General features: G+C 42.7%; 1 protein-coding gene across 2 annotated transcripts in view; it reads left to right on the top strand.

The window, feature by feature from the left end:
- The window catches only part of LOC112226895 (catenin delta-2), a 103,392-nt gene that overhangs the window by 44,641 nt on the left and 32,052 nt on the right, over nucleotides 1–26,699 (top strand). For both annotated transcript variants that reach the window (XM_024391549.1, XM_024391550.2), the window contains 7 exons: nucleotides 2,326–2,360; nucleotides 3,219–3,335; nucleotides 5,392–5,537; nucleotides 5,714–6,254; nucleotides 7,131–7,274; nucleotides 9,843–10,089; nucleotides 12,862–12,918. In XM_024391549.1, coding sequence (XP_024247317.1) covers nucleotides 2,326–2,360; nucleotides 3,219–3,335; nucleotides 5,392–5,537; nucleotides 5,714–6,254; nucleotides 7,131–7,274; nucleotides 9,843–10,089; nucleotides 12,862–12,918 — 1,287 coding nt within the window. The remainder of the gene's footprint in view (nucleotides 1–2,325; nucleotides 2,361–3,218; nucleotides 3,336–5,391; nucleotides 5,538–5,713; nucleotides 6,255–7,130; nucleotides 7,275–9,842; nucleotides 10,090–12,861; nucleotides 12,919–26,699) is intronic.

Below are 26,699 nucleotides of genomic sequence, written 5' to 3' on the forward strand. Positions count from 1 at the left end.
TTACCTGTATAAAATACCTGTCCTCACACTCAATCAAACAGACTCCAACCTCTCCACAATGGCCAAGACCAGAGAGCTCTGTAAGGACATCAGGGTTAAATTGTAGACCTGCACAAGGCTGGGATGGGCTACAGGACGATAGGCAAGCATCAATTATTAGAAAATGGAAGAAGTTCAAGATGACGGTCAATCATCCTCGGTCTGGGGCTCCATGCCAGATCTCACCTCGTGGGGCATCAATGATCATGAGGAAGGTGAGGGATCAGCCCAGAACTATACGGCAGGACCTGGTCAATGACCTGAAGAGAGCTGGGACCACAGTCTCAAAGATAACCATTAGTAACCCACTATGCCGTCATGGATTAAAATCCTGCAGCGCACGCAAGGTCCCCCTGCTCAAGCCAGCGCATGTCCAGGCCCGTCTGAAGTTTGCCAATGACCATCTGGATGATCCAGAGGAGGAATGGGAGAAGGTCATGTGGTCTGATGAGACAAAAATAGAGCTTTTTGGTCTAAACTCCACTCGCTGTGTTTGGAGGAAGAAGAAGGATGAGTTCAACCCCAAGAATGGATGGGGCCATGTATCACGAGATCTTGGCCAACAACCTCCATCCCTCAGTAAGAGCATTGAAGATGGGTCGTGGCTGGGTCTTCCAGCATGACAACGACCCGAAACAACACACAGCCAGGGCAACTGAGAAGTGGCTCCGTAAGAAGCATCTCAAGGTCCTGGAGTGGCCTCGCCAGTCTCCAGACCTAAACCCAATAGAAACTCTTTGGAGGGAGCTGAAAGTCCATATTGCCCAGTGACAGCCCCGAAACCTGAAGGATCTGGAGAAGGTCTGTATGGAGGAGTGAACCAAAATCCCTGCTGCAGTGTGTGCAAACCTGGTCAGGAACTACAGGAAACGTATGATCTCTGTAATTGCAAACAAAGGTTTCTGTACCAAATATTAAGTTCTGCTTTTCTGATGTATCAAATACTTATGTCATGCAATAAAATGCAAATTAATTACTTAAAAATCATACAATGTGATTTTCGGGATTTTTGTTTTAGATTCCGTCTCTCACAGTTGAAGTGTACCTATGATAAAAATGACAGACCTCTACATGCTTTGTAAGTAGGAAAACCTGCAAAATCAGCAGTGTATCAAATACTTGTTCTCCCCACTGTAGGTATTCCTCTTGTCCAGATGGGATAGGGCAGTGTGCAGTGCGATGGCGATTCCATCATCTGTGGCTCTGTTGGGGCGGTAAGTAAATTGAAGTGGGTCTAGGGTGTCGGGTAAGGTGGAGGTGATATCATCCTTAACTAGCCTCTCAAAGCACTTCATGATGACAGAAGTGAGTGCTACATCTCTGCTCTGATAAGAGGGAAGCAAGTTGATTTCTCAGTGTGGAGCCATTTTACAAATCAGATAAGGCATCCACTCATGTAGAATTAGAAATGTAGCCTACATAAAATGAAACACCCCTGTCTGTAACCTCAACATGCTGGCAGAATCATTACAGACAATACTGAAGGTCTCCATAAACAGCAGTGAGTTGCATTTCATTGTTATGTGTTAATTTTGTCTTGCGTGACCTTGCCTTGCCCCTGTAGGTGGTGTTTTCATGGCTACATTGTTAATATGTGTCACCCTTCCCATGGCCCATGGGAAGAGGGGCAGTAGAGGCACACAGTACCTTGTGATGAAGTGCCGGGGTGATTTTTTTCTATGGTGTGTCGGGGGAGGGGTGGGTGGCGCCTCTGTGGGGAAAAGAGGAATAGGAAGGGGTGGTCGGCAATGGGGGAGAGGAGAGAGGGGGCAGTGGCGGCTTTGAAAGCTTCTCCTCCCAAGACCACGTGTTGTGTACCCCACTCCCCTCCCCCCTGGAGGGAGACCCCGTTCACACTTAGTGCTGCACTGGCTGGCTGGGCTACTCTGACAGAATACACCATGTTGACCATTCTAAAGGAGGAAGGGATCCCTACAGTCAGCCCCACTCCCAGTATTCTCTGCTCTACGGCACTGTAACCTAGTGATGCCACACAGACATACAGATTGGGGACAGAGCCAAGTGTTACTGTAGCGGCATCTCACCCAAACCTTATCCTCCCTCTCTGTCTCTAACAGGGAATTCTCATTGCGATGTACACATATATTACGGTTACTGTGAGTTCATGTGGACGTGTACTGAATTCATGGAGATTTTTTTATTTTTTATGAAAATGTCCCAGTCACCAGGTAATGCTCAAGGCTGGGCCATTAAGATGCTACGGCAGAGGAAGATGGTTTGCTGTTTTTCTATTCTGACCATGCTCTGTTTCCTTCTTTCTTTCAGTTCAGCGGATGAGAAGTTTCGCTGGAATAACCAAGGTAGGTACATTTTACATCCCATGCATGTAGTTCTGTGTTATGTCACAGAGCACACGACAACCTCAGTTGAGTTGCATACTTTGAAATGATAGGTGTATCTTGTGAGTAGAGTGGAGTGGACCATGCCTAGCTCCTAGGTGTGGACAGCTGTCATCATTTGTCAGATAGACACAGCTTTGTTGCTGTTCTGTCTTGTCAGTCCAGTGTAAAAATGTGCACATCTAGTTGAGACTATATTGATGGGTTTAGAGCAAAGTATGAACGACAGAACACACCTTTGTCTTCTAAAGTATCAAACACAGGTAGTCTAGGATTTGATCATTGAAGCGGCGGTGGTCAAAGATTTATGACTGACTGCAAGTCATGTTCAGAATTCTGCTGCTCCTGCTTCTCCTTAGTCACCGACTCTGGGGAAGTTCCACTGATGTTTTGGATGAGATTATAAAAATGTTGCACAAACAGAATTATCCCTGAGTTAAAACACCAGTAATCATCATCATGACTCTAATAGGGTAGAGGACTAAGTGTCTGCTGCCAGTAGCCTCAGCCTTAGATGAGAGATTAATCCTGATCTTAAACCTCTTGTGTAAGGCTTTAACCCCTTGGCACTGTTTGCCGTACTGATGGCACTAGACAGAGGACAAGTATGTCAGTTACTGTAGGTAAGGACAAACAGATAGTCAAGGAGAAGGTACGGAACGGCAGAGACACATTTCAGTGTTTAGTCAAGAGCTTTTTGCTTATCCAGCATGGTCACTACCACCTGGCCGTCAGAGTGTGTCTGTAGTAAACTCTTGCCTCTTTTTAAGGTAACTGAACACTAATCCTGCTTCTCTATTCATTTCTGTGTCTCCACAGACGGACAGAAGGACATTGAGGAAGAACTGACGACCGGCTTGGAGCTGGTGGACTCCTGCATTAGGTCACTCCAGGAATCTGGGATACTTGACTCCCAGGAATTCTCCGCAGGCGACAGTAAGGACCTTATGCAGTGCAGATTATTTTTTTTTTTTACTTACTTTTAGGTATATTGTTTAGTACCTTTTAAAGCAGCAGAAACATTGTGAATAAAGTGATTTGATTTAATTGTTGAATTACATCGTATCCTTACTATAGTTAAGATATTTTCAAATTCACTAGAAATAGACAAATAGCTTGACATGTGCCAAATGAAAGCTAAGTTGACTGCAACACTTTAAAAAAAAACTTAGACATGTTTAGAACTGATTATGCTTATCAATATTCAAAATAAATGTCAAGAAAAATGTCAAGAATTATCTGTACGGAATCGCCTAGATACAGACATGCTAGGTGATAGGTCTCTCTTTTGTAGAGCCCAGAGTGATATCAATGACTGTTTCAATCAGGAACTATATACCGCAGGTGTTTGTCTCTTATCACCCCTGCCTTCTGCATTCGAAACAGTTGTTTTCCTTTCTCTTTTGAACCCAAATGCCCTCACTTCATTTGATCCAAGCAATGATCTTCATCTTTCCACTAAGAGCCACTGAGAGAGTATTATCTGTCAGGATAGATTCAGTATATGTCAAGGGTTTGATATGGAAATGATGTCTCGCCGAGGTGTCAGCGGCTTCCTCCGGGCATAACAGAGAACACATGTGTACGAGGAACACGCTTTCAAATCAGCCACCGCAAAATAAAGTGTGTTCGTATTCAATCTGTTGAAAAGTGCAGGGAGTTTTGGGGCTAGGAAGGGAGAACATTTTCAGATAATACTAGTTTATGTGTCTACGTACGTGCATGTGTACGTCTCATAGACTGTGTTTGCACACATACAGTATGTGCACAGCACACCCATCTTACTCCCCTCTCGAGTAGTGAGGCTAAAAATAGCATCTTGATGAAATATTGAAATGTTTTGATACAGAATGCAGGTCGTAGACTAGATGAATAAAGGATCCCCTCCCTGTATATTTCAGGCACCCAGAGCGATCACCACCCCAGGGATATTCCTCTGGTCTGCTAGACTACTTGACTCTACCACACACACCACAAATGAACTCTTCTATGAAAGCTCCTGCAATATTCACTTTCCTTCCTGAAATCCTCTCCCAAAGATTCACTACCATTGACATGATTATGTATTTAGGAAATACCCAATAACTTAACAGCCCGAAGTGGTCGCAGAAACATTTCCGTGGTCATTTTCATACATACTGTGTGTGTGTGTGTGTGTGTGTGTGTGTGTGTGTGTGTGTGTGTGTGTGTGTGTGTGTGTGTGTGTGTGTGTGTGTGTGTGTGTGTGTGTGTGTGTGTGTGTGTGTGTGAGTGTGCCAGCCAGAGGCAGTTATTGGGCACAAGTTGCCAGTGACTCCACGCTAATGTGAAAATGAGGTCGGTGTTGCCAGAACAACATGGATGTGAGAGTAAAAGCAGAGGAAGGTGTGAAGGCAATCAAGGGAGGAAGTCTTACAGACCTGTGAGCAGTGTAGAGCGCTGAAACAGATCACACTGAAACAGGTTCACAGCATTTTACTTAGTGACTCACAGCTAAATCGCGGAAAATAGTATACTACTATACTGTACATTTGATTTGTTTTTGTGTGTGCAGTAATTCTATTTCGATTTAGAACTGTGTCTTTTATACAAAATATAATATACTGAATCCTATTGCTGATGTAATAAAAATATAGGTCTGAAAATAAAATGCTGACGTTAGTGTTACTATTTGAATTGAAGGCTAACCTTTATTTTTGGCCTCATTCTGCACCACTTGTGCTCAGTAACTCCCAGTTCCTCCTGATCCATTATGCATGCCCTTACTCTCTCCATTTCTGGGTCTGAGAGAGAGAGAGAGAGAGAGGTATTTCGGTAGAAAGGTAGGTGTAGAGAGAAGCAGAGAGAAAGTATTTGAATTTTAAAGACCCTACAGTACATCAACATTCAACCCTCAGACGTCATATGAGAGACTGGGAGAGAGACTGGTAAAAGAGAGTGTGGGAGATATAGAGACAGAGGGTAAGAGGTTGTCGCAATATTTCAGCTCCACTATTCTCTCTGCCCTAAACAGGACAAGGCCTGCTATCCCAGAGTGCACTACAGCTCAACAATCCGGATGGTTCACTCTCTTACCCAGCCGGTTACCTCAGCAACCAGGCACTAGAGGCCCTGCCCCGCAGTGGCCAGGTGGGAGGGGCAGTCCACAGTTACAACCAGGTGGGTGAGACTTAGAGCCCTGGTCAAAAGTAGTGGACTAAGGAATAGAGTGCCATTTGTAACGGGCTCCTATATTGCGTCTGTCAATGATAATAGCCTCTTTGGTGTATAGTCTGGATTTCAATATGGCATGTGATGTAGGTGTAAGATCTAAGGTTCTTTCTGTGGTTCTCCAGGTGACGTCTAGCCGTGCGGCCCAGCTAGCTGCCAGTGTAGACTCCTCCCAGTCCAGAGAGTCGTTTGCCCAGGGCCATGGCAGCGCCTTCCACATGCCTGACGCCCCGCCAACTCCTTCCATGTACTACTCTTGCTCCACCCTGCCTGCCCAACGTGTGAGCTCCCCCCACTCCATGCAGGCCGTGGGCTCTCCCACCAAGCTTCAGCGCCTGGGCTCTGCCTCTGACATGCCCAGCTATGCCACCCTGCAGCGGGTCTCCTCGCCCAAGCAGTCCCCCAGCCGGCTGGCCAAGTCCTACAGCACCAGCTCCCCCATAAACATGGTAGTTGGGTCTGCTGGGCTGTCCTCCACTTCCCCGCTGCACATGGCTTCTTCAGGCAACGCCTCGGGCTCATCCCCACTCCATCAATTCAGCTCTACCGTGGGTAACTACGCTACCCTGTCCCCCACCAAGCGCATGCAGCACTCCTCGGACCAGTACAAGATCTCCCACGAGCTGTATGCAAACGCCACCCTCGGGAGGCCTGGCAGCCTGGCAGGTGGGTGCACAGGCTCAGACAGAGAGAAACTGTCTTTATATAGAAAACATTAAAAACACTTTCCTAATACTGAGTTGCACCCCCACCCCCCCTTGCCCTCAGAAATGACTACATTCGTGAGGCATGGACTCTACAAGGCGTTGAAAGCATTCCACAGGGATGCAGGCCCATGTTGACTCCAATGCTTCCCACAGTTGTGTCAAGTTGGCTGGATGTCCCTTGGCTGGTGGACCATTCTTGATAAACACGGGAAACTGTTGAGCGTAAAAAACCCAGCAGTGTTGCAGTTCTTGATACAAACTGGTGCGCCTGGCACCTGCTACCATACCCCTTTCAAATTCACTTAAATATTTTGTCTTGCCCATTCACCCTCTTGAGTGGAACACATACGCGATCCATGTTTCAATTGTCTCAAGGCTTAAGAATCCTTCTTTAACCCGTCTCCTCCCCTTCACCTACACTGATTGAAGTGGATTTAACAAGTGACATCAATAAGGGATCATAGCTTTCACCTGGATTAACGTGACCAATCTATGTCATGGAAAGAGCAGGTGTTCATAGTGTTTTGTACACTCAGTGTATATATCATGTCTAAAAATGTGTTTTTTCTATGGGCTCAGCAGTCTTTTATGTATATATGTTTTCTCAAATTACTCTAAAAGCTGTAGTTAATGGACTTGATAATACTAGATATTATTAACCATGTTTGGAACACAGGAGGATGCTGGTTTTATGGAAACCATGTGTTCAATACCATTCAATTTATTCTGTTCCAGCCATTACTATGAGCCCGTCTTCACCAATTAAGGTGCCACTAGCCTCCTGTGGTTTGGAACCACGTAATGATGTTTCCTATGTTTTTGTTGTGGTGTTCAGGATCCAGGGGCTCTTATAGCAGCCAGCACAGTCACCTGGGCTCCGAGCTGCGACCTCTCCAGTCTCCTGAGCACCACATTGACCCCATCTATGAGGACAGGGTCTACCAGAAGCCTTCTATCAGGAGTCTCAATCAGAACCAGGGTGAGTCAGATGGTCCAGAACCCCTGCCCTACTGCGCTGGGCATCCCCTTATATTTGACTAGGCTTTTGTCAGGCTCACCTACTTCTTTTGACCAACTAAATGTTAATATTCCACTGTTGGTTTCAAGAGGGTTATCATTCAATGAGAGGTTCAAGAGTCAAATGCATTCTCAGTAGATACTTATATTTTATTGGTTCTTTGAAGTTCTGTGTCAGCACTTGATTAGTCCTTGATAGGGAGAATTTACTTAAAGCAACGATACATTGTATAATGTCAGAATTAGATGGGAATTAAGCGAACACAGCAAGCCCAAAACGTAAGGAAGCAAGTATTTCAACAGTCAATGCCCCACATTTAGATGATTATTCAGGTGGAACTTAGGTGGGCCTTTAAACTGTGGTTTTCCTGCAAATAACGCTAATGATCAAAAACAACATTAGCGTTTTTATCACTCCATCAGATCGTTTATCTCAATTTTTCAGTTCAGTTATGCAAATCCGATTAGTATCTTGATAGCAATCACAATCACATAACATTAGATAATTAGATATTAGACAGAAATAAATCTAAATTATTCCCGCAGAATTTAAACTCAAGCATTGAAAACTGAGTTGGAGGCACCCACCATGGTCAAATGCATTCCACAGTATTTAGCCTAATGCTTTCTTTAATGAGCATGTGTATCCCCTCCACAGAAATTCCGCCTCACGTCACTGCATATGATGAAATCCTACTATACGATCTGAAAAGCTTTGTAGTTTCCTAACAGCTAGGGAATAGGAGTTACAATCTTGCTTCCTGTTTCTAAAGACTGTAGGCTACTAAATTATGAAAGACCTGAGGGAATACTGTGATTCTTACTGGTGTTTCATTGGGCATGGGTTGAGATGGTACAGATTGTGCATGAAGGCTGTTGGCTCATATCCTCACAGCCTTCTGTACTGTACTGTATCCATCCTCTGCTCATGCTCAACCTAATCTTTTATTTTATTTGTTATCTTTATTTAACTAGGCAAGTCAGTTAAGAACAAATTCTTATTTTACAATGACAGCCTACCGGGGAACAGTGGGTTAACTGCTTTGTTCAGGGGCAGAACGACTGGCCCAACGCTCTAACCTCTAGGCTACCTGTCGCCCCATCTTTCACCCCCTTCAGGCAACCGTCTGGGCAAAATGTTGCATCTAGTGGTTTAATGTTTTTTTTTTTTTGGGTTGTCCAAAAAACATCAAATACATAACTAACATAAAATATCACATAACAAATTGAGATGAGACACCATTTGTTTCTGTGATTATATACATTTCCAACCCTCATACAACATTCATCCAATGTGAATTGGTCTGATATTCCATTTGTCCGACTATAGTACAACTACGAGTTGCTCATGTGGAAAGTTTCAATGTGTGGAGCCGATGTCATGGCTCTTAGGGAGGAGGGAGTCATGTACAAGCTGCTACACTGTAACTCTATTCACCTCTCACACTGTCTGCAGGCAGGCAGGCAGGCAGGCAGGCAGGCAGGCAGGCAGGCAGTGCTCCTCAGAGATAGATAGAGGCCTTCTACCTACATGGTCAGGATTATCAGTAGAAGCATCTCTGCCAATTTCAGACTGGACTCACAGTTCAAGTGCTTTAGAGATACATCAAGGTGCATGGCAATACGTGAGAGAATAGTGTTTCAAGGCTTTGCTCAAGCTATTTTTCCCGAATATTTACATGTTCAAAATAGCATTGAATTACATTTATGTAAGAGGAGTGTCTTATGTAGGCCCTTATAGATTATTTTCAGCTAGTACCTGTCATTGATTTTCTTAAAAAGCAAAGTCTTCACAGACAGAAAACATAGTTGTCAGAGGCCATCCTTGGACTTTGATATGAAATTGTTAGCTATTCATCACTGTCCCCCCCCAATGAATCCTTCTGACATTGATTTTTAACAACATAATACTGTCTGGAAATTAAAGTGTTCTGTGTTCAAGGTCATGGCACTCAGGTAGATTATGAAAACACACACACAAAATATAACTTTTCACAATGAACTGCTGACCAAAGCCCTTTCAATATTCTGAGAGAGATCAATCAGTTGGGTTGTGTTAGAGTGAATAGTCATCTATCTACAGAATGCCCACTTCTTGTCATGGCCATTTTGTCAATTATGGGTTAATTTGACAAAGCACTAACTTTAATTTGACAAAATGCACATTTGGTGCATTCCTTCGTCATAATTCATATAAGATAACTGTCCTGAAAGTTAGCATTTTTTCCAGACACATACATTTGCGTTTTTTTCAAACACTTTTTTATTTTTCTGGTTTTCTGTATATACTGTAGTTTCTTAGTAGAGGCTGCTGGGAAGTATTGAAATTAATTTAATTAAAGTATCCTTTTTGGCTTTCTTTTGACTTTGCTTTTGCCTTCTTGTTCCCCTCTTCTTTCTCTGGTGGTTGGCTGTTCTGTTTCTCTTCTCACTGTGTGTTCTTACTCATTCCTCTGCCTAGACCCAGTAAACCAGTTTTGTGAACAGGTCCTGAACTTTCTGCTCTGTCCCTACTTCCCTCCTGCCATAGCCCCGTCTTCCCCTGGTGTTGACTCCACCCCCTTGCAGCGTACAGGCAGCCAGAACGCCTCAGGCACTTTGCCATACCAGAGAAGCAGCTTTGCCACTGCCTCTGCTGCGGACTACTCCAACCCGTACCGCACCCTCCAGTTCTGCCCATCTACCGAGTCTCCCTACAGCAAGTCTGGCCCCGCCCTTCCCCCGGAGGCCGCACTGGCCCGCTCACCTTCTGTCGACAGTATCCAGAAGGATCCCAGGTAAGTGCCGCTATAGCACTGCCGTTTAAAACACACTTCTCTTTCAGTCAGGCCACTGAGTATGGAGCACACGTCCACAACACATCACTGCCTCCCAATATCTCCTCAGTTTGATTTGAAGTCCTGTCGGTACCACTATGCCTTGAATGACACCACCACTGTTATTTGGAGGGCACATGAAGCTTGTGTTAAACCTTACCTTCACCCTTCACATTGTGTTTTTGAAACGTTTATGTGTGTGTGTGTGTGTGTGAGTGAGTGCGTGTGTGTGTCATAAAGTGTTTCACTGGGAGAGCCTTGATTCATAAGCTGTATTGCTGTACTATCAGAGTTGCTTTTGTTTGGGTCTGATCAAGGAGTTTATTCCTTTAGAGCAAACACAAAAACCGTACTGTCAATGCCAGTAACAACGACAACATGTTTAATCACTAGGAATACACACCAATTAAAGAGTCATCCTAGAAAACAGGAATACAAGAATCTGTGTTTGCATTCTCTACAATTTCATTACTGATTTATCCTGTTCCGTTTTCTTCATTCACCATCCCTGTACTGTTTGTTTATTTTAGTTTCTTTCCTTTTTCACATTGCACCTTTCTGCCGTAGCTCTGGCATTACATTGGCGTTTGCACACTCTTTCAGTGGATTTACTTGTGATGATGCATTGCATTGACTGGCTGCAACCAACTTCACAACATGCACAGTCCATTACAGTAATCTCCAAATGAGAAGGTCTTCTCTTTTATTTGGTTACTTCATATTCATTATTGTTAAAGGGTGGGTCTCACCAAAACAGTTCTCCAATCTTTCCTCATTTCAGTTCATTGTGGAAAAACTAGGCCAGTATTGTGCATTGCGAAGCAATGAAATTACAGAAATTGATTAAGTGTTTTAATGAATAATGTTCAAAATCGGCAAGCGAAACAACGTTTTACTCAACAAATACTTAACCACAATTAAGGATGTTATATTTGGTTGAATATGTACAGGTAACTGCCAAAATAAAGGAAACACCTATATGGGGTCTTAATAGGGCGTTGGGCCACCACAAACCCTCTTTCATGGTAGCCAAAATAATGGGCAACTGGGCATTTTTATACAAGACCCTAAGCATGATGGGATGTTAATTGCTTAATTAACTCAGGAACCACACTTGTGTGGAAGTACCTGTTTTCAATATACAGTACATTGTATCCCTCATTTACTCCTTTATTTTGGCAGTTGCATGTATCTGCAAGTTAAAACATTTTACTGCAGTGGGCTAAATCAGGGTCACAGAGTGACAGAGTAGTCTTAAACAAATATACTTGGAAACAATAGTATGCACCTCACACACATGGTTATGGGCTTAAAAAAATAAGACGCCTGTACCATGTCAGAAATACACTGACTATACCAAACATTAGGAACACCTTCCTTGATATTGGGGGCAGGGACTATACAAGGTGTCGAAAGCATTCAACAGGGATGCTGGCCCATGTTGACTCCAATGCTTCCCACAGTTGTGTCAAGTTGGCTGGATGTCCTTTGGGTGGTGGACCATTCTTGATACACACTGGAAACTGTTGAGCATGAAACACCCAGCAGCATTGCAGTTCTTGACACAAACCGGTGTGCCTGGCAAACCGGTGCACCTTTACCTCGTTCAAAGGCACTTCGATCTTTTGTCTTGCCCATTCACCCTCTGAATGACACGCATACACAATCCATGTCTCAATTGTCTCATCGCTTAAAAATCCTTACACTGATTGAAGTGGATTTAACAAGTGACATCAATAAGGGATCATGGCTTTCACCTGGATTCACCTGGTCAGTCTACGTCATGGAAAGAGCAGGTATCCTTAATGTTTTGTATACTCAGTGTAGTGTTGAAATGTATTCAATTTTTAGTTTGCATCCCAATATTACACTTTATATACATCACAAAAGACTGAAATATAACAAAACCGTTTTACATAGAAACACCGGATGAAAAATGATGATACAAAAATGATAGTTTATTAATTAGGAAATTATGAAAAATATGAGTAACATTCCACCCATGAGTCCACGAGAGGGTGATTTGGTCATTTGACTGCAGGAAAGGGCTACAACTTTCCGAATGGTCAATGGTTGTTTGCAGGGTATAATCAAAAATCTATCCAGATGTAAGTAAGACAATAATACGATTGCTAGAACGGGTCTCTCCACAAACCGTGATAATGGTTCTGATGACTGAACAACCCTTAATTGGTCTAGCTGATAGACAATGGTGAATGTGCAGGAAGATGTCAAAATTAAGAAATGACATCATTATTTTAGCATCATCCTCCTAGTTTTTAAACTACAGCGTGTGACATCATTCAATGTGCCAATAAATCAGCACAATCTACTTTTTAGTTTTTTCAAATTGCCGGCAGCTTAAAGCTAACATTGGGATCATGTATGCTGTGCTAATGACTATACACAAAAAAAGAGTAACAGAGGGAAATGTACAATACGGCGAATTTAGCAATACAAGGAATGTGTGGTAAGTGCATGGGGCTGCCATCTTTATGCACCTCTGCTATTGATCCTCACATTTCTTGATTTTTGTAAGACCCCCTCCTTAATGGACTCCCATCGACCACAATCAAATCATCTTAGTGCATGTTCTGAATCCAGTGCAAGTGTGTAATATGAAAAGTGTTGAGAAAGAGAGACAGTCAAATGAGTATTATTTTATTCTTGTCAAGCTCCTTTGTGCGAGACACCCACCTACCTTTTTTTTTCTTTCTGCCTGTCTCCTGATAGGTACGACCCTGAATTCCTTGTCTGGAATCAAAATCAAGCCGAGCAAAGAATGACAAAGTAATCCAGCATTTTATTTACGTATTTCTATCTCTTATTCACTGAATCTGTCTTTCATGTCTACTACACAAAATGCCAGGCACATCTCCTTACCAATGAAAGAGCATGAATGAGAATAGTTCAATTCTATTTTCCATTGCATTGTCTTCTCAACTACTTAAAGTAGCTACTTCACTGAGAGATTAAGAGATGTGTTATTCACTTTACTTCCAATTGAGCTCAGGCAAAGGTTGCACTAGGGGTCCATACATATTATATTTCCTTCTCACAAATGCACAGTATACATTAGGCTTATGTATCTATTTGGCTTCAGGTTTCTCAAGTTAACTTTTCAGGCGTATCTATTATTTGATGGTAAAGATGTGACATTGTGACGTCCGTTACTCTTTAGTGAATTAAGCTATAAGGGGTTTCTGACAGCAGTTAGAAGCTTTTTGGGTAGGCTACGGGTACTGGCTGATTGTGTTAGTAGGATAGTGACAGTATTGTCCAACGATCATCCATTTTCTTCGTTTTACATCCTTCATCATCATTTTTCACTCATTGTTTTTGAAATGTGCTTCATCATCCCAAGATTTACTGAGACTTGGTCGGTAATTGAGGGCAGAATCCAGGAATTTAGACGGTCACGTTTGCAGTATGTTATCATTCTCCCTTTATGCAATCTTTCTCAACTAATACTCATTTTAGTACATATATGATATATCGTGTAGTGTGACTGACCGACATCTATGGCCCACATAGGCTAGTAGAAACAATATGCGATTCCCATTCACTGACTAGTAATCCATACAGATTAGCACATGATATGTTTTATGGCCTATTTTTTGGGGCAGGTTGACACTTATTGGGATGAGTTTTGTCCTGGAGGCAGAGCTAAGCGATTTCCACAAGATGGGCCAGCTGCTAAGTCAAAATTGGCTACATAGCCTATCGTAAAAATTGGTTTTAATTTAAGGTTAAGGCATAAGGTTAGCAGTATGGTTAATGTTAGGGTTAGGTTTAAAATCTGATTTTAAGACTTTGTGGATGTGCCAGCTAGTCACTAGCCTGCAGAGCTGCTTCCAGTATGAGTCATCCCAATAAATGCCAACCTGCGATGTCTTATCCCCAAGACTACAGTGATGTGTGGTATTCAAAGTACAGTGCATTCGAAAAGTATTTAGACCACTTCACCTTTTCCCCATTTTGTTACATTACAGCCTTATTCTAAAACAGGTTTTTAGAAATGTTTGCAAATGTATATACAAAAAATATATATATATCACAATTACATAAGTATTCAGACCCTTTACTTAGTACTTTGTTTATGTACCTTTGGCAGCGATCAAATTACAGTCTTGAGTCTTCTTGGGTATGACGAACAAGCTTTGCACACCTGTATTTGGGGAGTTTATCCCATTATTCTATGCAGATCCTCTCAAGCTCTGTCAGGTTGGATGGGGAGCATAGCTGAACAGCTATTTTCAGGTCTCTCCAGAGATTCTTGATCAGGTTCAAGTTCGGGCTCTGGCTGGGCTGCTCAAGGACATTCAGAGACTTGTTCGAAAGCCACTCCTGCGTTGCCTTGGCTGTGTGCTTAGGGTCATTGTCCTGTTGGAAGGTGAACTTTCACCCCAGGCTGAGGTCCTGTGCTTCCTGGAGCAGGTATTCAAGGATCTTTCCTTTTACTGAGGAGTGTCTTCCGCCAAATCATGTCCAATCAAATGAATTTACCACAGGTGGACTCCAACCAATCTCAAGGATGAGCAATAGAAACAGGATGTACCTGAGCTCAATTCCGGGTCTTATAGCAAAGGGTCTGAATACTTATGTAAATAAGGTATTTCTGTTTTTTTTAAATGATACACTTCCAAACATGTCTAAACCTGTTTATTCACTTTGTCATTATGTGGTATTGTGTGTAGATGTATTTAATCCATTTTAGAATAAGGCTGTAATGCAACAAAGTGTGGAAAAAGTCAAGGGGTCTGAATACTTTCCCGAATGCACTGTATGTTAAGTAGTTGTAATGTAAGTGCTGTCTTCTTCTATCATGCAAAGTATACTGTATGATGGTACTGTCTTGTATGGTATGCATGATAGAAAAATATGTCTCATAAATAAACCCAGGAGCCATTACTGGCAGTGTGTGTGTGCATTCTTACCAAAGCTATGGCACAGAGACAATGCTCACGTTGTGGAGGTGAACACATTTTAACATCCATACATTCATTTGACATCTGTCACACATGTACAGCATTTAACCCTTAGCACTTTGTCGTTCTTTGAAAAGCTTAGTCTATGGAGCTCATTGATAGCCTCTATCCAATACTGTTTAGACAGGAGGACTGTGGATGGATTAAAGCAACAAAGGAAGCAGAGAAGCAAGTTACTCATGAAAGTGTTTGTTTAAACGCCGTCCACACTTGACTGGCACAACTAAACTAGAACATTGAACGAGGGCAATTACATGGACTATTGCACTTCAACAGTGTTCCCTTGTACAATGTTTATACCGTTAGCTGCTCTTCAGTCTTGTCTATCAATTCTGCACAACCAGTCATCATCTCATATTGTGGCCAAGTTAACACATGGTTAATTACAGATACTAACATATTTATACGATGGAACTCATTAGTATTGGAATGGATCGGTCAGCTTTGTTACATCTGTCACATTGTAAAGGTCTGTCAGATTGTATAGTTTTTCTTTAGTGTGAAGCTGAACCAAAATAATCATAAATGTTTTTGATCATGTTTGTTGGATGATTTTACATCATTGTGTCTCATCGACAATAGAACTATACTGTGTTTTTACATCTGATATCACCTTTTGCCAAAGAATGAAGTTATGCACGTTGAATGACTGTGTGTGTCTTCCAATCTGAAAGGCCCCGTCTGTCTGTGTATTTGAGTGATTGCATGAGTCATCAATAATATGTTTCCTTTCCCTCTGTGTCATTTCTCTGTGGTGGAAGGCAGCCGGCGTTGCTTACAGTTTTGACGTGTCTGTTGTGTTCACTCTATTGTACAAGCCTTAAGTCTTAGGAAATATAATTTGGGCCCAAGACAGTAGTCAACAACATACTCAGTTAAAATGTCTACCCCATTCCCATGGTCTTTAATTACAATGCCCAACCATGCATTTAGAATACATAATTTATAAGTGGGGGTTGTTTGATGGCATTCAAGAATGGCATTCTGTATTCTGGTGCAAATGTTCCCAACTATGGAGCCGACAGATAAGTTCACCTGGCTGCCTTTGAACAAAGCCCTGAATGACGAGCTGTCTGCGACCATAGGAGTTAGTTTCAATCCAGTGACTCGCCATATTTTACACTACTGAGGGGATTCAGCCTGAGCCTCAGCTCCACTGCCAACCTGGAACGTTTTGCCATATGATTTTTAGAGATGACATGAGGGAGACCTTGAGAAAATGACTACAATAGCATGTGCTCTTACAAAATGAGTGGCGTTTAAAGTTAAGAGCTACCATTTTAGTCCTCAGTAAAGGAAGGCTGTTGGAAGGTCAACTTAGGGAGTTGACTACTCTTCACACTTCACTACTCTAGAATGCATGCTATAGACATGCCAGTCTGCTATCCCAATGCTGTGTGAGAGAGAGCTCGTCGACTTGGCCGGCTCGGTTGTAAATCAGCAGATTCTTTGATCAGTCAGTCGTTTGTTCCTGAGAGGATGAAGCTCATCACTGTGAATCAGTCCATTTGGATCCCAGATATGTAACTCATGTGAAGTGTTCTGCAAACTGCTCTTTTCTGCTTCAAAGCGCTGAGATGGAAATACACACATAGACAACATTTCAGAAACTACAGTACCAACACTGATAAATAGATAAAAAGATTCATATACAGTGCCTTCAGAAAGTATTCATACCCCTTGACTTTTTTCACATTTTGTTGTTACAAAGTGGGATTAAAATGGATTTTCTTGAATGTATTTGTCAACGATCTACACAAAATTCACTTGTGTCAAAGTAGAAGAACAATTCTGACATTTTGTAAAAAATTCAATGAAAAAACCCCCCCCACTAATACTATATATCTTAATGAGATGAGTATTTAACCTGAGTCAATACATGTTAGAGTAAGTCTCTTAAGAGCTTTCCACAACATTTGCCATCATTTGCCACTTTTAAAAATTCTTCTAGCTCTGTCAAATTGGTTGTTGATCATTGCTATACAACCATTTTCAGGTCTTGCCATAGATTTACAAGCATATTTAAGTCAAATCTGTAACTTGGCCACTCAGGAACATTCACCGTCGTCTTGGTAAACTCCAGTGTAAATTTGACCTTGTGTTTTAGGATATTGTTCTGCTGAAAGGTGAATTCATCTCCTAGTGTCTGGTGGAAAGCAGACTGAACCAGGTTTTCCTCCATTCTCTCCATTTCTTTTTTATCCTGTAAAAACTCGACAGTCCTTAACGATTACAAGCATACCCATAACATCATGCAGCCACCACTATGTTTGAATATACAATATGGAGAGTGGTACTCAGTGGTGAGTTGTGTTGGATTTGCACCAAACATATCGCTTTGTATTTAGGACCTAAAGTTAATTTCTTTGACACATTTCTTGCATTTTTACTTTAGTGCCTTACTGCAACCAGGATTCATTTTTAATTCAGGCTGTAACACAACAACATGTGGAAAAAGTCAAGGGGTGTGAATACTTTCTGAAGGTACTGTACATGTATGGAATTAGAGTAAAATGTACTAACCAAAGTTAGCATATGATGTTTTCAGATCATTTGACTGAGCGAGGCTTCTCTCTTTTATAGCTTTCAGGGCTGGGGTGTGAGATTAAAGAGGGAGGATGAGATGAGATGTGAGGACAGTGGCATTATCATAGGCGGTTACACAGCCGTTTGAATGAATAATGGTCCTTGGGTAATTTTCTAATGAAGAAGTGAACTGGCAAACACAGCACTGGAGTCCCTGAGGAATCGATGAGCCTACGCAACCTTTGTGGCTGTGGCTCTGGTTATGTGATGAGGGTGAGAGGCTGGATTTGATCATACTGCCGCCCGCTGCAGTTAGTGTCCCCTAATATTCATGATTCAGAGTCCGAGTCGTACATCCGTCTTTGCCCTCTTGAAAGGCCAATGCGGTTAAGGAAGAACAGTCATTGGAGCTGAAAAGCACGGCTACGCGGAGGGCAATGAATGAGTACAATGAATATACGGTACATCAATTCAGGCCGGTACTAGTGTACGGTACAAGATAAGCAGCATTAATGTTTTTCATATGCTGCTCTGTGCATTGGGATGCATCGTTTGTTTCTTTATTTACTGCTATTCTGTAAGATTCAATAGTAAAGTAATGCATGTCTGACTGTGCTCTAGATAGGGAGATGCAGTGGTCATAGGCCAGTGTGTGCGTGTCTGTGCGCGCGCACGTGTATCCTTGCATGTGTGCACGTGTGTGTATGCTTGCGTCTGTGTGCAAGTGTGTGTGTTTGAGTGCAAATGAGGGTGCGTGTATGCGCACGTGAGTGCATGCGTGTACATACATGTGTATGTGAGTTCTTGGGGATGTTGGTTTGAGGACTCCCCCGCTGAGGCTAATCCAGTCTGATTGGCCACATCTCAGACACTACAACACGGAGTACGGCCACTAGAGTCCTATTCTGAGCTCTACCCTCTCTCTGATGCTGTAAATAAGAGCCATAACCTGCATTTTAATGGTTGGACCTGGACGCTCTTGTAGTGGTCCATTTATGTTCACTTCATCCACCCCCAGTGTCTGTCTGGCTGACTGGGGGATCTGAGAGCTTTGCGTCACATTCGGTTTCAGAGCCTCCTAATTTATCCCAATACATGTGGGGTAACCTGTTAAACTAACACAGACAGGTCTGAAATGGCATCCGATTCCCTATATAGTGCACTACTCTTGACCATCAAATGTATTTACAGTGCCTTGCGAAAGTATTCGGCCCCCTTGAACTTTGCGACCTTTTGCCACATTTCAGGCTTCAAACATAAAGATATAAAACTATTTTTTTGTGAAGAATCAACAACAAGTGGGACACAATCATGAAGTGGAACGACATTTATTGGATATTTCAAACGTTTTTAACAAATCAAAAACTGAAAAATTGGGCGTGCAAAATTATTCAGCCCCTTTACTTTCAGTGCAGCAAACTCTCTCCAGAAGTTCAGTGAGGATCTCTGAATGATCCAATGTTGACCTAAATGACTAATGATGATAAATACAATCCACCTGTGTGTAATCAAGTCTCCGTATAAATGCACCTGCACTGTGATAGTTTCAGAGGTCCGTTAAAAGCGCAGAGAGCATCATGAAGAACAAGGAACACACCAGGCAGGTCCGAGATACTGTTGTGAAGAAGTTTAAAGCCGGATTTGGATACAAAAAGATTTCCCAAGCTTTAAACATCCCAAGGAGCACTGTGCAAGCGATAATATTGAAATGGAAGGAGTATCAGACCACTGCAAATCTACCAAGACCTGGCCGTCCCTCTAAACTTTCAGCTCATACAAGGAGAAGACTGATCAGAGATGCAGCCAAGAGGCCCATGATCACTCTGGATGAACTGCAGAGATCTACAGCTGAGGTGGGAGACTCTGTCCATAGGACAACAATCAGTCGTATATTGCACAAATCTGGCCTTTATGGAAGAGTGGCAAGAAGAAAGCCATTTCTTAAAGATATCCATAAAAAGTGTTGTTTAAAGTTTGCCACAAGCCACCTGGGAGACACACCAAACATGTGGAAGAAGGTGCTCTGGTCAGATGAAACCAAAATTGAACTTTTTGGCAACAATGCAAAATGTTATGTTTGGCGTAAAAGCAACACAGCTCATCACCCTGAACATACCATCCCCACTGTCAAACATGGTGGTGGCAGCATCATGGTTTGGGCCTGCTTTTCTTCAGCAGGGACAGGGAAGATGGTTAAAATTGATGGGAAGATGGATGGAGCCAAATACAGGACCATTCTGGAAGAAAACCTGATGGAGTCTGCAAAAGACCTGAGACTGGGACGGAGATTTGTCTTCCAACAAGACAATGATCCAAAACATAAAGCAAAATCTACAATGGAATGGTTCAAAAATAAACATATCCAGGTGTTAGAATGGCCAAGTCAAAGTCCAGACCTGAATCCAATCGAGAATCTGTGTAAAGAACTGAAAACTGCTGTTCACAAATGCTCTCCATCCAACCTCACTGAGCTCGAGCTGTTTTGCAAGGAGGAATGGGAAAAAATGTCAGTCTCTCGATGTGCAAAACTGATAGAGACATACCCCGAGCGACTTACAGTTGTAATCGCAGCAAAAGGTGGCGCTACAAAGTATTAACTTAAGGGGGCTGAATAATTTTGCACGCCCAATTTTTCAGTTTTTGATTTGTTAAAAAAGTTTGAAATATCCAATAAATGTTGTTCCACTTCATGATTGTGTCCCACTTGTTGTTGATTCTTCACAAAAAAATAGTTTTATATCTTTATGTTTGAAGCCTGAAATGTGGCAAAAGGTCGCAAAGTTCAAGGGGGCCGAATACTTTCGCAAGGCACTGTATATAGCTCTTCGTACATCAGCTGATATCTCAAAGTGCTGTACAGAAACCCAGCCTAAAACCACAAACAGCAAGCAATGCAGGTGTAGAAGCACGGTGGCTAGGAAAAACTCCCTAGAATGGCCAAAACCTAGGAAGAAACCTAGAGAGGAACCAGGCTATGTGGGGTGGCCAGTCCTCGTCTGGCTGTGCCGGGTGGAGATTATAACGGAACATGGCCAAGATGTTCAAATGTTCATTAATGACCAGCATGGTCAAATAATAATAATCACAGGCAGAACAGTTGAAACTGGAGCAGCAGCACGGCCAGGTGGACTGGGGACAGCAAGGAGTCATCATGCCAGGTAGTCCTGAGGCATGGTCCTAGGGCTCAGGTCCTCTGAGAGAGAGGAAGAGAGAATTAGAGAGAGCATACTTAAATTCACACAGGACACCGGATAAGACAGGAGAAGTACTCCAGATATAACAAACTGACCCTAGCCCCCCGACACATAATGCCTAGGACTCTGGTCAAATGAAGTGCACTATAGGTTAGTGCCTTCAGAAAGTATTCATACCCTTTGTCTTGTTCCACATTTTGTTGTGTCCTAGCCTGAATTCAAAATGGATTACATTTATTTATTTTTCTCACCCATCTACACACAATACCCCATAATGACAAAGTGAAGACATGTTTTTTTTAAATAAGAAAAATGAAAAAGCTGACAAAGGCTTTGAGGCCGATACATAAAGAGCAGTGATTTTAGCCAGAGCAGTTTGCGTGTTTCTTCTCTTTTCTCTCATGTATTTTCATATAAAAGTCCCAAAATTGATGTATCAATCGCAGATTGCCTCTTTAAGAACTTAAAACCCTATGTACAATACAGTACGGTAATGACTCTAGGCGATGTTTCAGCGAGTGACCTACTTCCTAATTGGATATGATTAAACATACAGCAGTTTGCACAAACTCTTTGAGCATTTCGATTGCCCAATTAACCCATATGTGACTTATGCAAGGTTAAATCATCTTTAGATACATTTTTTATTAAGTTGTATTTGGTCTACAAACGCTCATATGCACAGACGTAATCATCATTATAGTACTGTACATAGCAGACAATAGCTAGTTAATAGTAGTGGTGGAAAAAGTACCCAATTGTTCACCTTGAGTAAAAGTATAGATTCTATAATAGAAAATGACTCAAGTAATAGTGAAAGTCACTTAGTAAAATACTACTTGAGTAAAAGTCTAAAAGTATTTGGTTAAATATATGTGCTCCACACGTACAATTATCTGTAAGGTCCCTCAGTCAAGCAGTGAATTTCAAACACGGATTCAACCACAAAGACCAGGGATATTTTCCAATGCCTTGCAGAGAAGGACATCTATTGTTAGATGGGTAAAAAGAAAAAGCAGACATTAAAATATCCTTTTGAGCATGGTGAAGTTATTAATTACAGTTTGGATGGTGTATCAATACACCCAGTCACTACGAAGATACAGGCGTCCTTCCTAACTCAGTTGCCAGAGAGGAAGGAAACACAGGCAATGGAACATCTGGATAGAAGAAACGGCTCGGGTCGCACAAAAGGAAATATATAATTGTGGATAAAGTTAGTATAAAGTTTATGCCGCAGGCTTCGGCTCCGAGGGACATGTGTTCAATCCCAGTGCTATGCACTAGTGATGGGAAACCGAGGCTTTCTAAATGCTTACACCAAATTGTGCCGAGAGTAAAAGTATAGATTATTTCAAATTCCTTATATAAGGCAAACCAGATGGCATGATTTTCAAGTTGTTTTAAATTTACAGAGAGTCAAGGGCACACTCCAACACTCAGACATAATTTACAAATGAAGCATGTGTGTTTAGTGAGTACTCCAGATCAGAGGCAGTAGAGATTACGAGGGATTTTCTCTTGATAAGTGTGTGAATTGGACCACCACTTTCTTTAGCAATGTGGTGGAGTAAAAATAAAAGTTGACAAAAATATAAATAGTCAAGTACAGGTTTAATTAGTACTTTAAAGTATTTTTACTTACAGTGCATTCGGAAAGTATTCAGAGACCTTGACTTTTTCCACATTTTGTTACGTTTACAGTCTTATTCTAAAATGGATTTAAAAAAAACATCCTCATCAATCTACACACAATACTCCATGACAAAGTAAAAACAGGTTTTTATCAATTTTAGCAAATTTATAAAATAACAAAAACAGAAATACCTTACTTACCTAAGTATTCAGACACTTTTGAGACTTGAAATTGAGCTGAGGTGCATCCTGTTTCCGTTGATCATCATTGAGATGTTTCTACAACTTCATTGCAGTCCGTCTGTGGTAAATGTAATTGATTGGGCAAGATTTGGAAAGGCACACACCTGTCTATGTAAGGAGCTCCGAGACAGGATTGTGACGAGGCACAGATCTGGGGAGGGGTACCAAAAAATGTCTGCAGCATTGAAGGTCCATAAGAACACAATGAACCACCAAGACTCTTCCTAGAGCTGGCCGCCTAGGCAAACTGAGCAATCGGGGGAGAAAGGCCTTGATCGGGGAGGTGACCAAGAACCCGATGGTCACTCTGATAGAGCTCCAGAGTTCCTCTGTGGAGATGGGAGAACATTCCAGAAGGACAACCATCTCTGCAGCACTCCACCAATCAAGGAGTGACCAGACGGAAGCCACTCCTCAGTAAAAAGCACATGACATCCCGCTTGGAGTTTACCTAAAGGAATCTCAGACCATGAGCAACAAGATTCTCTGGTCTGATGAAACCAAGACTGAACCTGCATGCCAAGTGTCATGTCTGGAGGAAACTTGGCACCATCCCTACGGTGAAGTATGGTGGTGCAACATCATGCTGTGGATATGTTTTTCAGAGGTAGGGACTGGGAGACTAGTCAGGATCGAGGGAAAGATGAATGGAGCAAAGTACAGACAGATCCACAACTGATGATGGTGCAGGCAGAGATGGTCGCCTCACTTCGAGTTCTTAGGAAACTATGCAGTATTTTGTTTTTTTATGTATTATTTCTTACATTGTTACCCCAGGAAATCTTAAGTCTAATTATATACAGCCGGGAAGAACTATTGGATATAAGAACAACGTCAACTTATCAACATTATGACCAGGAATATGACTTTCCCGAAGTTGATCCTTTGTTCGGACCTCCACCCAGGACAATGGATCTAATTCCAGTAGTCGATCCAAAACAACGATGGCACAGAAGGGGCAGACGAAGCGGCCACCTGGCCAGGCTCCGTAGACGTGCACAACGCCCACCGCTCCAGAGTATACTACTAGCCAATGTCCAGTCTCTTGACAACAAGGTATATGAAATTCGAGCAAGGGTTGCATTCCAGAGAGCCACCAGGCTTCTCCATGCATTGCGCTGACAGAGATAAACACCTCTCTGGGAAGAGGATGGGAAGGGGTGTATGCTTTATGATTAATGACTCATGGTGTAATCATAACAACACACAGGAACTCAAGTCCTTCTGCTCACCCGATCTAGAATTTCTTACAATCAAATGCCGGCCATTTTACCTACCAAGATAATTCTTATCAGTTATAGTGACAGCTGTGTACATTCCCCCTCAAGCAGACACCAAGACTGCCATCAAGGAACTTCACTGGACTATATGCAAACTGGACACCATACTGCATTTATTGTAGCTGGGAATTTTAACAAAGCAAATTTGAGATCAAGGCTGCCTAAATTCTACCAGCATATTTATTGTGCTACGCGCATGCGCAATACCCTCGACCACTGCTACTCTAACATTCGCGATGCATACAAAGCCCTCCCCCATCCTCCCTTCGGCAAATCCGACCATGAAGCGATCTTGCTCCATCCGTCTTAAAGGCAGAAACTCAAACAGGATGTACAAGTGACAACAACCATTCAACTCGGATCCGACAAATCGGAAGTCACGCTTCAAGATTGTTTAGATCAATATGTTCCGGTCAGCTTCTGAGAACAACATCGACCAATATGCTGACTCTGTGAGTGCGTTTATAAAGAAGTGCATTGGAGATGTTGTACCCACTGTGACTATTAAAACCTACCCTAACCAGAAACCGTGAATGGATGGCGGCATTCGCACAAAACTGAAAGAGCGAACCGCCGCATTTAACCATGGAAAGAGGTCTGGGAATATGTCTGAATATAAACAGTGTAGTTATTCCCTCCAAGGCAATCAAACAAGCAAAATGCCAGTACAGGGACAAGGTGGAGTCGCAATTCAACGGCTCAAACACAAGACATATGTTGCAGGGTGTACAGGAAATCACGGACTACAAAAAGAGATCCAGCCACGTAATGGACACCGATGTCACGCTTGCAGACAACTAAACACCTTCTTTGCCCACTTTGGTGATTATACAGTGCCACCGTCGTGGCCCGCTAACAAGGACTGCCCCCTCTCCTTCTCCGTGGCTGACGTGAGTAAAACATTTAAACGTGTTAACCCTTGCAAAGCTGCTGGCTCAGACGGCATCCCTAGCCGTGTCCTCAGCGCATGCACAGACCAGCTAGCTGGGGTGTTTACGGACATATTCAATCGCTCCCTATCCCAGTCTGTTGTCCCCACATGTTTAAAGATGGCTACCATTGTTCCTGTACCCAAGAAGTCAAAGATAACAGAACTAAATGACTACCGCCCCGTAGCACTCACTTCTGTCATCATGAAGTGCTTTGAAAGACTAGTCAAAGATCATATCACCTCCACCTTAGACCCACTTCAGTTTGCCTACCGCTCCAACAGGTCCACAGACGACGCAATTGCCATCACACTGCACACTGCCCTATCCAATCTGCACAAGAGGAATACCTATGTAAGAAAGCTGTTCATTGACTACAGCTCAGCATTCAACACCATAGTACCCAAGCTCATCATCAAGCTGGAGGCCCTGGGTCTCAACCCTGCCCTGAGCAATTGGGTCCTGGACTTGTTGACGGGCCGCCCCCAGGTGGTGATGACCCCCAACACTGGGGCCCCACAAGGGTGCGTGCTCAGCCCCCTCCTGTACTCCCTGTTCACCCATGTTTGCGTCGCCATGCACGCCTCCAACTCAATCATAGTTGCAGACGACACAACAGTAGTGGGCTTGATTACCAACAACGACGAGACAGCCTACAGGGAGGAGGTGAGGGCACTCTGAGTGTGGTGTCAGGAAAACAACCTCTCGCTCAACGTCAACAAAACAAAGGAGATGATCGTGGACTTAAGGAAACAACAGACGAAGCACCCCCCCAACCTCAAGAGGCTGGAGAAATTTGGCTTGTCACTTAAAACCCTGACAAACTTTTACAGATGGACAATCGAGTGCATACTGTCGGGCTGTATCACAGCCTGGTACTGCAACTGCACCGCCCTCCATGACCCCTACAACGCCTTCACAGGAAGGCCAAAAAGATCATCAAGGACATCAACCACCCGAGCATTTGCCTATTCACACCGCTACCATCCAGAAGGTGAGGTCAGTACAGGTGCAACAAAGCTGGGCCCAAGAGACTGAAAAACAGCTTCTATCTCAATGCCATCAGACTGCTAAACAGCCATCACTACCTCGGAGAGGCTGCCGCCTACAATTAATACCAATCACTGACCACTTTAAAAAATGGATCACTATTCACTTTATACAATGCCACTCTAAAAATTGCCACTTTAATAATGTTTACATATCTTACATTACTCATATAACATGTATACACTGTATTTTATACCATCTATTGCACCTTGCCTACGCCGCTCAACCATCGCTCATCCATATACTTGCATGTACATATTCTCATTCACCCCTTCAGGTTTGTGTGTATTAGGTTGTTGTTGGGGAATTGTTAGATTACTTGTTAGATATTGCACTGTCGGGAACTAGAAGCAGAAGCATTTCACTACACTCACATTAACATCTGCTAACCATGTGTATGTGACAAATAACATTTTATTTGATTTGATGAATACATGCTCCAGAGCGCTCAGGACCTCAGCCTGGGGTGAAGGTTCACCTTCCAACAGGACAACAACGCTAAGCACACAGCTAAGACAATGCAGGAGTGGCTTCGGGACAGGTTTCTGAATGTCCTTGAGTAGCCAAGTCAGAGCCTGAACTTGAACCCGATCAAACATCTCTGGAGCAGCAACGCTTCCCATCCAACCTGACAGAGCTTGAGAGGATCTGCAGAGAAAAATGGGAGAAACTCCCAAAATACAGCTGTGCCAAGCTTGTAGTGTCATAACCAAGAAGACTTGAGGC

Source organism: Oncorhynchus tshawytscha, linkage group LG28 (assembly GCF_018296145.1).
Source record: "Oncorhynchus tshawytscha isolate Ot180627B linkage group LG28, Otsh_v2.0, whole genome shotgun sequence".
NCBI lineage: Eukaryota > Metazoa > Chordata > Actinopteri > Salmoniformes > Salmonidae > Oncorhynchus > Oncorhynchus tshawytscha.